A 13861-nucleotide genomic window follows, 5' to 3' on the forward strand; every position below is an offset into this window, starting at 1 on the left:
CTTGGAGCCGCACAAAGATTCTTGAATTCTGATGGTTTGCTTGGATTTGTAAATAAAAGTCTAGCACAGTTTATGTGCTACTTTTCTTGGAGAGCTCATGATGATCCCCAGTCTTCTCCTATCATTATTTTGTCTCTCCCCAAGTTGGCTACTGGTGCTACCACCCAGAACTATGCTCTTGCAGGTTTAGATTGCCCACCACATTAGTTAATTGACGATTAAGTGAAAAATTGACATGGACTTCTGTGGAATGAGCTGGAATGACATGCAGGGTCAAATTTCACTTCCAGTTACAGCTGAGTACCTCTGGAGAAATCTGTGGTGATTTCTGTTACTTGGCATCTCTCACCTTTGGATGTTGGTACCCTATTCAAAACTTCTGTGTAAACCTGTATGTTCCCATTCCATGCTGTATGCATTAAAATCCTATTGTAAGAACATGTGTTTCAACCCAGTGATCAACTGCATCCACTCAGAGAACAGCTAAGGCAGAGGATGACATTCAGCTTCACAAAAAAGGGAATGGGCTCTTGAGGGGATTTCTTTTTTTGTTCCTGAGACGATTACTGAGAAGGAGTGAGCAGATTGTTTAGGTGCCAATAAAGAGCTATGAGCAAAAAAAAGAGAGAACTGCTGTCCTATTCCAGCCCCTTAATGCTGCAGAAGAGCTCTGCATCAGCATTGCTTACCCGCAAGCCCACAGAAAAGCTGTGTTTAGATCAGTAAATCAGGGTCAGGACACAGGCCTCAGTATTGGGCCCTACTGTTGAAGTGTTAAGTTTGGTTACTGGTGTGACTTAGGTCTATACCAAGCAGCATGTTTCCGAAGACAGCCTGGGCATTAGTAAGGGACCTGGGACCTTGCCTGCCAGGGGCTGTGTGGGGGTCCTCTGGTGCAAAGGCTAAGGGGGTTTGGCTGCACGGATCTGCAGCTGGCCTTTGAGCCAGAGACCAGTAGCTGGCCCATTTCATGTTTAGCATAGACATGGCCCTCTAGGTCCCTTCAGCTTCAATTCTGGAGCTCTCTAGGGCAGCAAGAGCAAAAGCAAAAGCACATCCAGTGCCTTTACATGGGTGTGATCTCTCCTGTGTGTGGTCTGCCCACAGCGTAACAGCCAGGGCTGGCCTACCTACGGTCCAAGCCACTCACAGATCTCCTGAGATCAAGTCAGATAAGTCTTACTTGCACCCAGCTTAACAACGAGTTAAGTGGACAGAAAAAGAGTGGATCACAGTGTCAGACACACCAAGCTCCTCTCTCTGGTCCACACAGCAGCTCACAGCGCAGACAAAGTCCTGGTCTGATTTGTAGGTGGATACTCCCGCTGCAGCAAATTAAAATCCCTCGGTTACTAGCTATCTTCTGGGGCACTTGCCAAAGGCTGTGGCAAAATCCCTGCGGCACCATAGGGACCTTGTTGGGCTCAGTGCTGCTGTTTTTTGAGTGCCCTGCAGGCCATAGGGCCACCTCGTGCGGGTGACGTCAGGGTGTCCCGTTGTGCACCCTATAGGACCGAACCATTCCACAGCCTCGTCTTAGCTTCGTAGCCCTGGAGAAGCTCTTACTCCATATTTTAATGGTTTCATGACTGTATTATTTTATATAGTAGTCAAGAAGATCAAGCCATTCTTGTCAATGATATTTCACCACACAGGTGTAAAGTGATCCATAACAAGTTGTCAACAGAAGTTGATCTTTTTGCTTGTTTCAGGCATTTATTTTAATGTGGAATTGTTTTTCTCTTTTCTTCCTTTCGTCGATGTCATTTTGCTTTTTTGCTACTACTTGCAGGCAATGTGAACAATCATTTCACCTTTTCACCAAGTGCTGGCTCCAACACGTCTCGGTTGATTCTTGCATCTAGGTTTGACTATGACAGTGGTTTTGATACAAACTGGATTTACAGACTGCATGTCTATATAACAGATGACAATTTGCTGTCTGCCAGGGACAAATCTACAGACTTGATTAAAACTGGAACAGTTACTTTAAGCATCAGAATTATCCCAAACCCAACTACTGTCATTACCACTACAGTAAGTTCACTGAACTTTATATCTAATCTGCTGTTCTTTCATGGGCTAATCTCCATGGGAGTTGAGAGAGGAGGGTAAATATATGCAAAAGGAAAACAAAAAAACTGTAGTGGGTCCAGTCCTGGGAAGTGCTGAGCCCTGTGTTCTTACTAAAGCCAATGGTGGTTAATATGTTCACTGTTGTGAAGGATTGGTCCCAGGTACAGACTTGCAATGTATCTTTTCTATTTATTTTAGTTTTTAAAACAAAAAAGGCAAATATCCAAAGGGCAGGCACTCTGCCTTTACTGTATAACTGGAAAGTTAAATGTTCTGGAAGCTTTATTAATAAGGACAGAGTAGGGGTTAACCTTTGCCTACAACATTAAAATGACCTCATGCATTTTGCAGGATCTCTTTTTTATTTTCAGCTAGTCACTACTTCGGCTGCCTTGCACTTCTACATGTTTCTTTAGAGTGGGACACAAATTAATCTGTAGCTACCAAGGTCAAAATAGGCAACAACAAGAACAACAGGAAATCCTCATCACATGGAAGAGACATTTTTCCATCACTGAGGTCACCCTAACATAAAACTTTGACCTGACTGCCAGGAACTGAAGTAGCTCTGCACATCCTCAGCGTGTCGCTGAGGTTTCCGCAGGCTTCAGACGGGCGACATCGCAGATACGGGACGGGGTCCTTCCTAAGTGCCTGTACCTGCGGTGCTCCACGGCTGAGCCAGGGAAGCCTGCACAGCTTCTGACAGCCAGAGGTGGGTCCGGCTTTGCACCCTGATCTGGCAGTTGCTGTGGAGAGAGGGGGCCTGAGGCCAAGTGATACCAGCTGCTCATTGGCAGTGCTATCCCAGGCAAACTCTGGCTTCACAGTTTCCATTTTGGAGCTGATTTCCACCAGAGTGGTGCAGGATATGAGGAGAGCCTGTTTTTGTCCTGCCTGCAGAAGCGGCACAACCTGAGGAGTAGAGAGCGCTCTCTGCCCCCATCCTGGTGCTCTTCCAGGTGCAGATAGCTTCCTTTGCCCCTTGCCAGACCATCGATAGGTTGTCCAGAGTCCCTCTATTTTCTGCCTGTCTGCTGATGGCATTAGCCTTTTCTTCCTCACACACAGGAATGAAAATACGACAATGCTCGCGAAGGGGTGAAAGAACTATTAACTGTAAAGCTATCTGATCTGCTAAGGACTACCTGTAACTGAGCCAGAGCCAGGGGATCCTGCACAGGGAGCACATGAAAGTCTGAAAGCTTTGTTATGAAAATGCTTAAGTCCAAATGTGCAGACTGATTAATAACCCTATTATTATCTAATGCTCTGTTGGGAAGGAATAAATGGTTTTCTCACAGCCTTCTCCTCCCCCTACTTGATGTGGGAACAAAAAGTTAAGCTAACAAAACTTATTCTGTAGTTCTTCCCTGTGCTTTACCACAGCTACAACACAGTCTAGACCTCATACCACAGCCTTAGATCTGCCTCCCTGGAGATATCAGCCTTCCACTTTCAGACTATTTTCCAGAAGAGCGTTTTCATTACAGCATCTGCTCCTCTCACTACTAGTTATGTGTGTTCAGTGTAGTAACTTGGTGAAATGGATGCTGGAAGGCTGGTGGTGTAGAGAAGGATCCTCATCACCTGAAATCACTCGTGACTTCAGTCCCAATGAGACTGGAGTGATGGTGGTGACAGTAAGATTATTTTAGAGTTTCTTTAATGATTTGATGTACCCAGCACTACTGACTGACAATAGATTACTCTTCATTCTAAATACTACCTTTTAACAGTTACTGATAGTATTAGACGCAGTCAAACCCAGTCCACCCACCTGACAATTTTTGCTAGAATATACAAGTTAGTTTAAAGTTATCACTAGACAGAGAACAAACAGAAACTACTGATTTTTGTATACAACATAACTACAAATGTATTACAGAAAATAAAATAAAAACTTTGGCAGATGATTAAAACTCAGAGTGAGACATACCTCACTAGGTTTTGGCCCGGGCAGAGTAAAGGAGTCATTTCTGACCTGTACGAAGCTAGTGTCACGATGGGACCCTAACGAATGAGCTGCTAGCTCCAAGCGATGTGCCAGCTCAGAGTAGTGTCTCCTGGCACATGGGAAGCTCTGGGAGCTCACAGCTCCTCAGAAAGTGTGGTTCTCCCTTCTGGAACAAGTCACAGGGAACAAAAAAAGGAGTTTCATTTATTTTTATACAATAACCCAGTTCCTCAGGGTTCAGCTCCTCTTATGAAGGGAGCTGAATGATCACTGCAGTGAAGATGACCTACTTCCAGTTTTGCCTTAGGTAACTAGAAACCATTATCTCCGTAATGGCAGCATTCCTTTAACTTCCTTATCCTCAGACAGTGCACTTGCAGCTTCTGAGGCAACCGGAGGCTTTTAAACACCACCACAGCATGCATGTTTTGATATAAGACATTGAAACATGATCAGAAATCTCCTTTTTGCATCGTGGGTGGGCTTCATTTCACCTGCCTGTAATTGCCCCAGGAGCCTGGTGGTCCATCTCATCAGTCATCTGAGCTGCCTCGGCAGTCAGAAGAGCAAGGTGCGTGGGCTGAGTCACGGTCTCCAGGAGACACTATCTCCCTCTGCCGATTAGCCAGAGCGCCCTGGGGGGAAGCTTGGGCCCTGTGCCTCCGCGCAGAAGTTATGTTAAGCAAGACGAACAGCACAGTCGGTATCAATACCTGACAAGTATGCAGCATCAGGGAATTTTTCCTGTTTTGTTTTAAAAGCCTGGCTTTACTCTGGTGACGAAAAGGGAAAATCTCTATTCTGAATCGGCGTGGTACGTGCCGTTCGTCATCACCCTCGGCAGCCTGCTGCTCCTTGGACTACTGGGGTACCTGGCGTTGCTGCTGGCAAAATGTGTCCGCACTTGCTGCCCTCCAGCACCCAAAGCAGACAACGCTCCACTGTGAGTCCTCCCAAACGTCATGCTGGGGTAGTGCCTAGAAATACCTGTTAATGACAAAGATAACTGAGGCTTCTGAGAGGTAACGAAACCTAGGCTCTGAATATTTTATAGTGGTATGTCCTTTGCTGTAATAAATGCTATTACTGGCTACACCGATACTTGGTGTTAAAGATACAAAATCAAGGAAAAATATCCATGGATTTTTTTTTCCTTTTTCCCCCCTAATTATAAAGTTTAAGTCTAAGTATAAAGTTTAAGTTTAGCCAAATGCATTAGCTGAAGGTAGCTGTGGAATTAATAATTATTACCCGTAAAGACAGGTCAGAGTCAGCGCCTGGCTGTGCTGAGCACAAACACAAACGTGCGTGGGTGCCCACTCCAGGGGAACTTCCCGTCTCGGTAGTTATCATGTGCATAGTTCTTCCTTTTGGCTAAGGATCTCAGAGTCCTTTTCAAACACCCCTGCTAATCCCAAATTCTTTATTCAGACCAAAATTCTGCAGATTTCTTGGAGTTTTGCCCAAGCCCATTGTAAGGCTCTGGCCCATAAAGCTTCCTGGTAGGTCTAATTACTCTTGCTTGGCAAAAGCCAAGGAAGCACCTCGGAATAGCTCCACTTCCTTCTGGGAAGCTGGAGAGATCCCCAAGGACTGCTTTTTTATGGGGCTTGAGTCAGAATGCCTACAACTGACATTTTACTTCCCAAAACAAAGGTGAGCAGAACTTTAAGTGAAGCTATTCTTGGGCTTAAAAAAAATTATTCTGTAAGTATTCTTAGGATTTGGACTGAAATTCAGAAGTATAGTACATTTTTAAAGAAAAGAGGTAATATATGACTGTGATTATAATTCAAATGGTGTGTGGAAGAAATTTAGCAATTTGTGATAAAAATGAAAAATGAATATAGTAGCATATAGCCTGGCTATTGTTATTATTTATTAATGGGGCAGGTGATTCATTGGCATTTAGGTTCTCCCATTAAAAAGCAATTTTTATATTTTCAAATACATTCTAAATCTTTCAAATATTTTAAAAGGTATTATCTGAGCACAAGAGATCCAACAAATTGACCTTCCTTTAAGGATGGAACTAGATGAGAATAATGTTTGAAAATGTAATTTTCCAGATTATATAAATCCATCATGCTATCACCAATAAGACTGTTTTTTAATATTATCACTTTTTGGAGAAGTGTTAGAGCAATACTCAGGGCTGGTTTGCTGTTTGGGAGCAGCATTAAATGTTGCATTCAGTGAAAACAAAAGCATAAACCAAACAAATCAAGCAAATCTCCAAACTCAAGGAAGCAGATCCTTCTTGGCAAGTGAAGAAAACAAAGCATGATATTCTTATCTAGGCAAAAGTCTGACATTTGTTAACTAAAGACTGACATCTGTCAACTACGTTCTTAATCTTTTTTTTTTTATTACAGGATAAATAATCCAGGTATGTATCTCTTGTCTATATTTTAATACTTCTCAATAACACCTTGTTTTCAAGTCAGAGTAAAATTTGTAAATCCATTTCCAGATAAATAAGTTTGGCTTAGTGCAAGAGTGCTCCGATTAAATATCCTGGCTGATCACAAGAGGCCAGCCTAACTGATTTCATGATCCTTTTGGTCTTCAAATATGTTCAACTATTAGGTAAAAACCAAATTCAGACTAGCCTGACATTCTGGCATGGGCATATTTTCACACATATGCTACCTGTTAAAAAAGTAATTCCATTTCTCAACAACTGCCTTCAAGATCTCTCTCCTCTCTAACTCCCTGTTCTCTGATCCCCTTCATTTTCTCCCTTGAGCCCCTTACTCTATATACCTGAGGATTTATTTTCCAGTATCAGTGTTTTTAAAGGGGTTATAAAATTTAGCAGGGGTATAAGTTACACATACAAAAATAGTGTTTTTAAAGCAGCCATGTTTTGTTTAGTCCCATAGGCTTTCCTCTAGCAAGCATGGCTTATATCTTCTTATTAAGAATCTACTTTTATAACTCCCTCTACTCAATGAGTATGTCCCAGCTTGCAAAAACACGACTAACAAAACTCGGCAAAATGGGCTGTTCTCTTGATTGCCCCGTTCGAGACATCTTGGCGTTGGCTGGTTTCCAAAAAATGGATGCCTGGTGCTTTCTGAAAAGCTGATTCCCAAATTTTGGGCAGCAAAGGCCAGACAGAACAGGTTTCCCGTGAACGCTCAGGTTCAGGCCCATCTGCCACATGCCAGAGGATCGCATGCCCGGGTGTGAGCCTGCTGGTGGACAGACATGCTGTTCTCTAAAGGAAGGACATTAAGCCAATTGGCAAGGAGCGAGTGAGAAGAAATCACAGCAACTAGCTGGGTATCATCCACAAATCCATGCTGTCGAGATGCCCGTGGCACTGCTGCTGTATTTGTTTGCACATGGGATGAGTTAATTGTGTGGTAAATTCACACATAACCAAACTGTTCTTCAATCTGAATTTGCCTTGACTAGATTTGCAGCACTTCCCTGTTTTGTCTCTGAATGAATGTTTGACTGCACATGCTTTGCAAGTACAAACACTCACGGGGGGGGGGAATCTACGTTTCTAGTTCAAATATCCCCAAAGGTGGAGTTTGCTTCCTGGTAGACAGCCAGTCCGAGGCCCATGCAGCACAGCAGTCCTCAAAATACGGCTTGAACGGGAGTTAGGCAATGCTCAGACCTGCGCCAGCTGCCTGCTGCCCGGGAGGGGGAGGAATTTCACCCCTGAAGCAAACTTCATTTGTAACATTTTGGAGTGAGTGGTAGGCAAAAAAAGAATTATTCACTGAACAAATGTGTGAATAAGTTTCCATAAAGACCACATTCGAATGTCTATATCTGTTCATATTATTTAGAAAGGAAAATTTGTTAAAGAAACTGTTGTTAGTTATTCATTACTGAAGAAATAAGACTTTACAAGGCTAATCTTTTTATGAGTGATTGGCAACTGTGCGTTCTTAATCCAAAATATTATGAAGGCGTCTGGTTTTCCAATAGTATTAGGGATCATTCTTTGAAAGGAAATAAGGCTCATCTGAGATGTCTCAGAAGCTGAGTACCAAACCTCTCTATCCCTTGGGGAAATCATGGCTTCAGTATCTACAATCACTGTCAAAAAAGTCTTTTTCTTTACAATATGCATTTTCTTTCCCATAGAAAAGAAGAAACCTAAGAAAGAAGTGACATTGGTAAGTACCGCCAGCCCCAAGACTAAAAAAAAAAGTTTTGTCCACCCTGTCACACAATATGACTATAGAATTCTTTATATGAAAGATGTCTGTTTTCCAAAGAAAATATCAAAATAACAACAGAGAAGAAAGCACTGCCCCAAAATGCAAAACTCTGCTGCTCAACCTGGCCTCTCTGGAAGCAACGCTGGGGGAGTGCTGCTCACATACAGTTTGGCCCCTTTTATTCCAAGAGCCAAATTCTCCATCTTCTCTGGGACCTGGTATGTGGGAGCCCAGACAGACCATGCCTGGCGCAGCGAGAAAGGCGACTCGCTGCAGCCGAAGAGGGAGGAGGACAACGTGCCCCAGCTTCACTAATACCAGGGTTGCACTGCTGAAATGCCACCGACTTCTGTAGTTACTCCTGAGCTGTGGGAGCGTAAGCAGCAAGTGCACCCAAGTGTACACAAGCTGCAAAAAGTTTGGCCCTGATAAGCTGTTTGCAGCAAAATGCCGTGGTTATTCCCTCCGTAATAGATGTTTGCTCGCAGATACAGAGCATCTCAGAGCTCCTTCTCTTCTCAAAGGCACAAAGGCTGCAAAGTGCTTTCAAACTGAACTCTCCCTCCCCAGGTTGTTTAGGAAGGGGATTACCAGACCTCTTCAGCGTGGAGTTGACCCTCTTGTGGTTACACATGTGGAGCCATTTAGCATGTCAGACCTTATTACTTCACCTTTGAACATACAGTAGCAACATCCTACCCCACAAATAGCTTTTGTTGCCAGCTCTGATTAAACTCAGCCTGCAAGAACGTGATACACAGGTCATACAAATCTGCCCCCATCCATGTAGGTCAGCATTTCCAAGTCACTGCTCCTTCTTGTTAACTAATTCACAGGATTCATTTCACACATTGTCTCTCTTCACAGAAAATGACAAAGCTAAACACTGTCTTTGATGGAGAAGCCAGAGACCCAGGTAATAAGAAGTAATTAACAGTGGATATGAATATTTGGCCTGAATCAAACTAGATTAATTGACTTAAATATGGTTCGACATTTGCTTTTCATATTTCAGGTTTGCTGTTTCCAAGGAGAATGGGAGCTATATTTCACAGATAGTGAAAATCAAGACAGTGCCCTAGTAACATTTTTAATGATAAAATATACTTATGTCCCTTGAAAGCATACACCCAATGGCTAGGTTATGCACTGTTCCTCTGACAGACTGACTGGATGGATCTGGTAGTGGAGGGTGGGAAAGGAGGGTGGGAAGGAAGGAGAAATTTGCTCCAAGCCTCCTGCTCTTGCGCTGTCATGCTACGTGCTTTCACCCTTCCCCTGTCTGGGAAATAGCCAGCGGATTAATGTAGCTGCCCATGTACCGACTCCATGTCCGAAAGCTCTCGCCGGCAGCCCGGCGGGGGTGCGTTACTTGCTCCCGCACACCCCTCCTCTCTGCATGCATCGCTGGCATCTATCCGAGGCTCAGACACCACTCGCTAGGGAGCACAGGAGAAACCACCTGCTTTTGGATGCACTTATGGTGGCATCAGCTACCAAGCATGTCACCCCGGAAAGCAGGAACCTCCGGCTATGCCAGCTCTGAGCGTGCTCAACCAGCTGGGCGGTTGGGAAGAGTGAAATTAGGGCAAAAGCTGGAAACAGCAGGATGGCCCAGGAGGTGCAGTATTGATCCCCTTCCCCACACGGTGGCCACCGCCCTCTCTAGCAGGGCTCATTGCAGAGAAATGTTTTTTCTCAGGGTGGATCCCTCTTATCTCAGCCTCCCGAGCAGCACGCCCCGCGGCGGCCCCCGTGCTGCAGGGCTTGCTCTAGCCACGTAGCCTGGCATGAGGGGGCCCAGCACGGAGGGGCTGGCAAAATGAGACACTATCGGTTAAAAGAGGTCCTCAACAAATAGTTCTGAAGCTAGGTCTGAAACAGTGGGTCTAAAAATTATCCAGAAAAAGGCAGGCTTGTTTCACGGTTTGGACTCATCTGGCCAAACTTCCACCCAACTGCCTGCACCTTGTGTTTCTTTTTAGCTGGCTCTGGGGTCTCGAGGGCTTGAGCTCATAGGAAGCACTAGGCACAGAGACTTTGGTAGAATTTAGGCAAATAAATAGGACCTACTGTGCAATTAAGCCTATCCGCAAGGCTGGTTGAGGCCACTTCGGTCCGGGCCTAAGTCCACTTGCTATTTTTAAGAGAATCTGAAGAGATGGGCTCCAAAGTCCATATGTAAGGGCATTTTTAAAACATTAGACATGGACATTCCCTGGGCCACTTCAAGAGCTGCATTTTGGCAGGACAGCGGACGGTTCCTTCCGTTAGCAGACCTGACCACACCAGACTTATGGGTATCTGGGCCCATCCAAACTGCACCCCAGTGCAAGGGCATTTGTGTCAAACACACGCATTCAGTTATAACACAGCACTGTGGTATCAGCAGAGAAATGTGCCCTCTCCCCTCTATGGCCCATCCCAAACCCTAGAGGAGCAAATGTTTGTGGTTTGGTGAGGAGGTTTAATAACTCCCAGGATATTATCCATTGAACATGATTGGGAGGGCTGCTCAGGAACTGCTTCCTGATCTGGGCTGCTTTAACATGCCTGCCTTATAAGTAGTCATAAAAATAATATGCAAAGAGATCCAGTTTCATCTTTAATTGCTCGAAATGTTACTGTGTCAGAAAACATTAATTCTCATACAAACTATAACATGTAGTAACCTGTAACCTCTGTTTCTTTCCAGGCCTTAATGGTCTTTTGTTTGTCTAATATTAATAATGTTTAATTAGAAGAAGTGCCACTATAGCTTCTGATTCCTTGTCTGTTTAGCAAGAGGCAGTAATGTAGACTATGAGGCAATCACACTGGATACATGGCAGTTTTTCCTCCTATGTCTAGGTAGTAAATGAACTGAACGAAAAGATACTTGTTTTCAGTGCAGAGGTAGAAATTACTTGGAACATCTGAAGAGGGCCAGAAATACTTACAATAAGAAAAGGTAGCAATGTTTGCTAAACAACCGAAACTTCAGAGTATTGTATATATATGAGGGAAGTACATACTTGCATAAACAGAAAATACACATTACTTCACTGTATTGATGACTTGTCTTTTGAGACCATGTTCACAGCAAGCCTTGAGAAAAGCATTCAGTGCAAATTGCAAACTGATGCATACAGCTACAAGCTGTGGGGGACTCCAGATCGCAGAGCCCTGGGTCACCGTGGACGACCTAACGTGGGCCACAGGATGGCTGTAGCGTATGGTGCTGCTAGCAGGTGTTGCTCCGCTAAGCAGGTAACACTACTTGAAAAAATAGGCACACACATATATGATGGCCTTTCCTAGTACAGCCAAAGGCAAAAGTTTTGGGAGAGCTAATCATAACAACTAAGGATTATGTATGAGTTTGTTAAACTGATCATGTAAACCAAACTTGAATTTGGATACAGGTATAGGAAGAGGTCCTATTTTAAATATTCCTTTTCTTCAAACTGTAAAGCCAGTTTTGTACTGATGAGTGGTGTCTCCCCTGAGAGACTGCTACAGCTCCCAGGTCCCTTGCGCTCACAGGAGGAAATGAGGCTTTCCCTCTCGGGGCTACCTTCCCAAACTGATCTGATTTTCCAGGTGCTTTGTGTTTCCAGTTTCATCTCCATCCTGAGGAGAACTGTCATGTCTTAATCTGCGAAAGCAGGAACGATTTTAATTGCTTGCGTTTTCTCCCTTGCAAGTCACAGGCAAAATGTATGAATTCAACACGCAGTCGGGGGCCCGGAGGTGGAAAGAGACCAGGGAGCCCCCTCAGCTGGCTCCGCTTGTGCAGGTAACGGCAAGTGCCACAGAAAACGGCGGTGAAGGGAAAGACAGAGCAGTGACTCCAAGCAAAAAAGAAACCACAGAGAAGACGAAAGAGCCAACAGCAAAGACAGAAATGGCTGCCAAGCCCTCACAAGGGCAAACAGAAACACCAGGCCAGGATGGGCAGAAATTAAAGAAGCAGAAAGAGTAGTCTGCGAACCAGGGGTTATCGTCTCCAGACCGCCAAGACAAACTACTAACCTCCTCTCCCAGAATGACTGTTGTATTATCATTATGCCGCCCTTAAAGAACGGTGCATGAGTCTCTGAGGAGCTGCCCAAGCAGGCAGCAGCTCCTGCTCTAAAGAGCCAAAGAATCAACAGATGCTCACAGATGCTATTTTCTCTATATGTATCTTAGCTGCAAAACATTAGGTGGCCACTACTGTGTAAACTGGACCCAAAGGCAGAAACAAGCCGGACTTAACCTTTCCTATGTGCAAATAAGACTGAGAGAGAAGGGAAGGCATCATGGTAGTCCATGCAGTGATCTAGTACTAGGATCTAGAATAAATGCTAAACAGCAGAAAGAAACATTGGAATTGAAAAGTTTGGGGATAATAGCTAAAAATATTTTCTTTTCATTGACCATTTTACTTCAGCCCTTCCTCCTCATCCCTTCTTGCCATAGAAGTGAACATGGCTTGAAAGCAGTTTTGGACTGGAGAAAACCCACAGCTTGTTATGATATCTCAGGCTGCCATGCCTAATGTTTTCAGCTTATTTATCTTTTGATATTGAATGCTAAATATCTTTACCTTTGGTATTTCCTCTGGGGTATTTAGAGTTTTGCAGAATCAAGTGGAACACACTCAAAAGAATAATTACAGTAAACATGTGGTGAAATAATTTTTTTCCAAGTGTGAGCCTGTATAATGTAAGTTCTGTCTAGGAACCTGATATAAAACAAGCAAACTCTACAAGATTTCAGAAAATTATTTTAATCTGAAGAAAATTAATTATAAATGATGATTTAATACTCAAAGATATTCTGGTTTCTTTCTTTTCTTTCCCAATCACAAAAATGTTTTTTGGCAGCAAGGGACTCATTTCAGCTAGGCGGCAAAAGAAAACATTTGCTCTAAGTTCAGCAGGGCCAGCAAATTTTGATTTTATCTGATCTGTCAGACATATCATTTTTGTTGTTCCATGGGGGATCTGGATGGGGAGACCCAGGGTAATTTCACTGAGGATCCTACGCTTTACTAAGCCATTCTCCATGGTGCTGTGGCTCTTCTGCACACTCCAAAGGAGTGGTTTGGCTCAGGAACAACTTTCCTTACAAGCACCAAACGTCTTCAGTCAAATGACATTTCATTGAGCAATCAGAAACCCAGCCTGTCATGAGCAACACAATGATAAAGATAGGAGGGAGTGATTTATACTCTCTGAACTTGTTATCAGTTTACTGTACCTGCAGTGGTTGTTATAGCGTTGTTTGACCCTTCAGCACCAACAGGGCTAGTCACATATTCAGAGCTCCAACCCACCATTGTTTGCATTGGTTTTCTGTAAATAAAATATATCCAATTTCTATGTAGGTGGCTTTCCAGTGACATAAAGAAGTTCTGTGGTAACTGATAGTACTGTTAACTAATCTTTCTATTATTGTGACACAAAGATACCCACAGGCATGCCTGGCACCTACAAACTTTAAATCTTCGTCCCTTGAAGAAGTTATTTGCATTGGTTACATGACAGGAAGACAGCACAGGCTTTTTAATTTATTATGCTGGGCATTTCTCTAGTGCTGCCTGTTCCACTTCCTGAATTCCTTTCATTCTGCTTTTGTGATTAAGGGATAATTACCTTTTTTTTTTTTTAATGGA

The 13861-nt window shown here is 43.7% G+C and overlaps 1 protein-coding gene across 1 annotated transcript in view; it reads left to right on the plus strand.

Moving 5' to 3' along the window:
- The window catches only part of CDHR3 (cadherin related family member 3), a 37711-nt gene extending 24694 nt beyond the window's left edge, over positions 1–13017 (plus strand). The window contains exons 14-19 of the mRNA XM_026097654.2: positions 1793–2037; positions 4795–4976; positions 6409–6422; positions 8144–8175; positions 9088–9136; positions 11907–13017. Of these exons, the coding sequence (XP_025953439.2) occupies positions 1793–2037; positions 4795–4976; positions 6409–6422; positions 8144–8175; positions 9088–9136; positions 11907–12184 (800 nt within the window). The 3' untranslated portion in view covers positions 12185–13017. The remainder of the gene's footprint in view (positions 1–1792; positions 2038–4794; positions 4977–6408; positions 6423–8143; positions 8176–9087; positions 9137–11906) is intronic.
- Positions 13018–13861: the final 844 nt, after the last annotated feature.

Source organism: Dromaius novaehollandiae, chromosome 1, assembly GCF_036370855.1.
Source record: "Dromaius novaehollandiae isolate bDroNov1 chromosome 1, bDroNov1.hap1, whole genome shotgun sequence".
NCBI lineage: Eukaryota > Metazoa > Chordata > Aves > Casuariiformes > Dromaiidae > Dromaius > Dromaius novaehollandiae.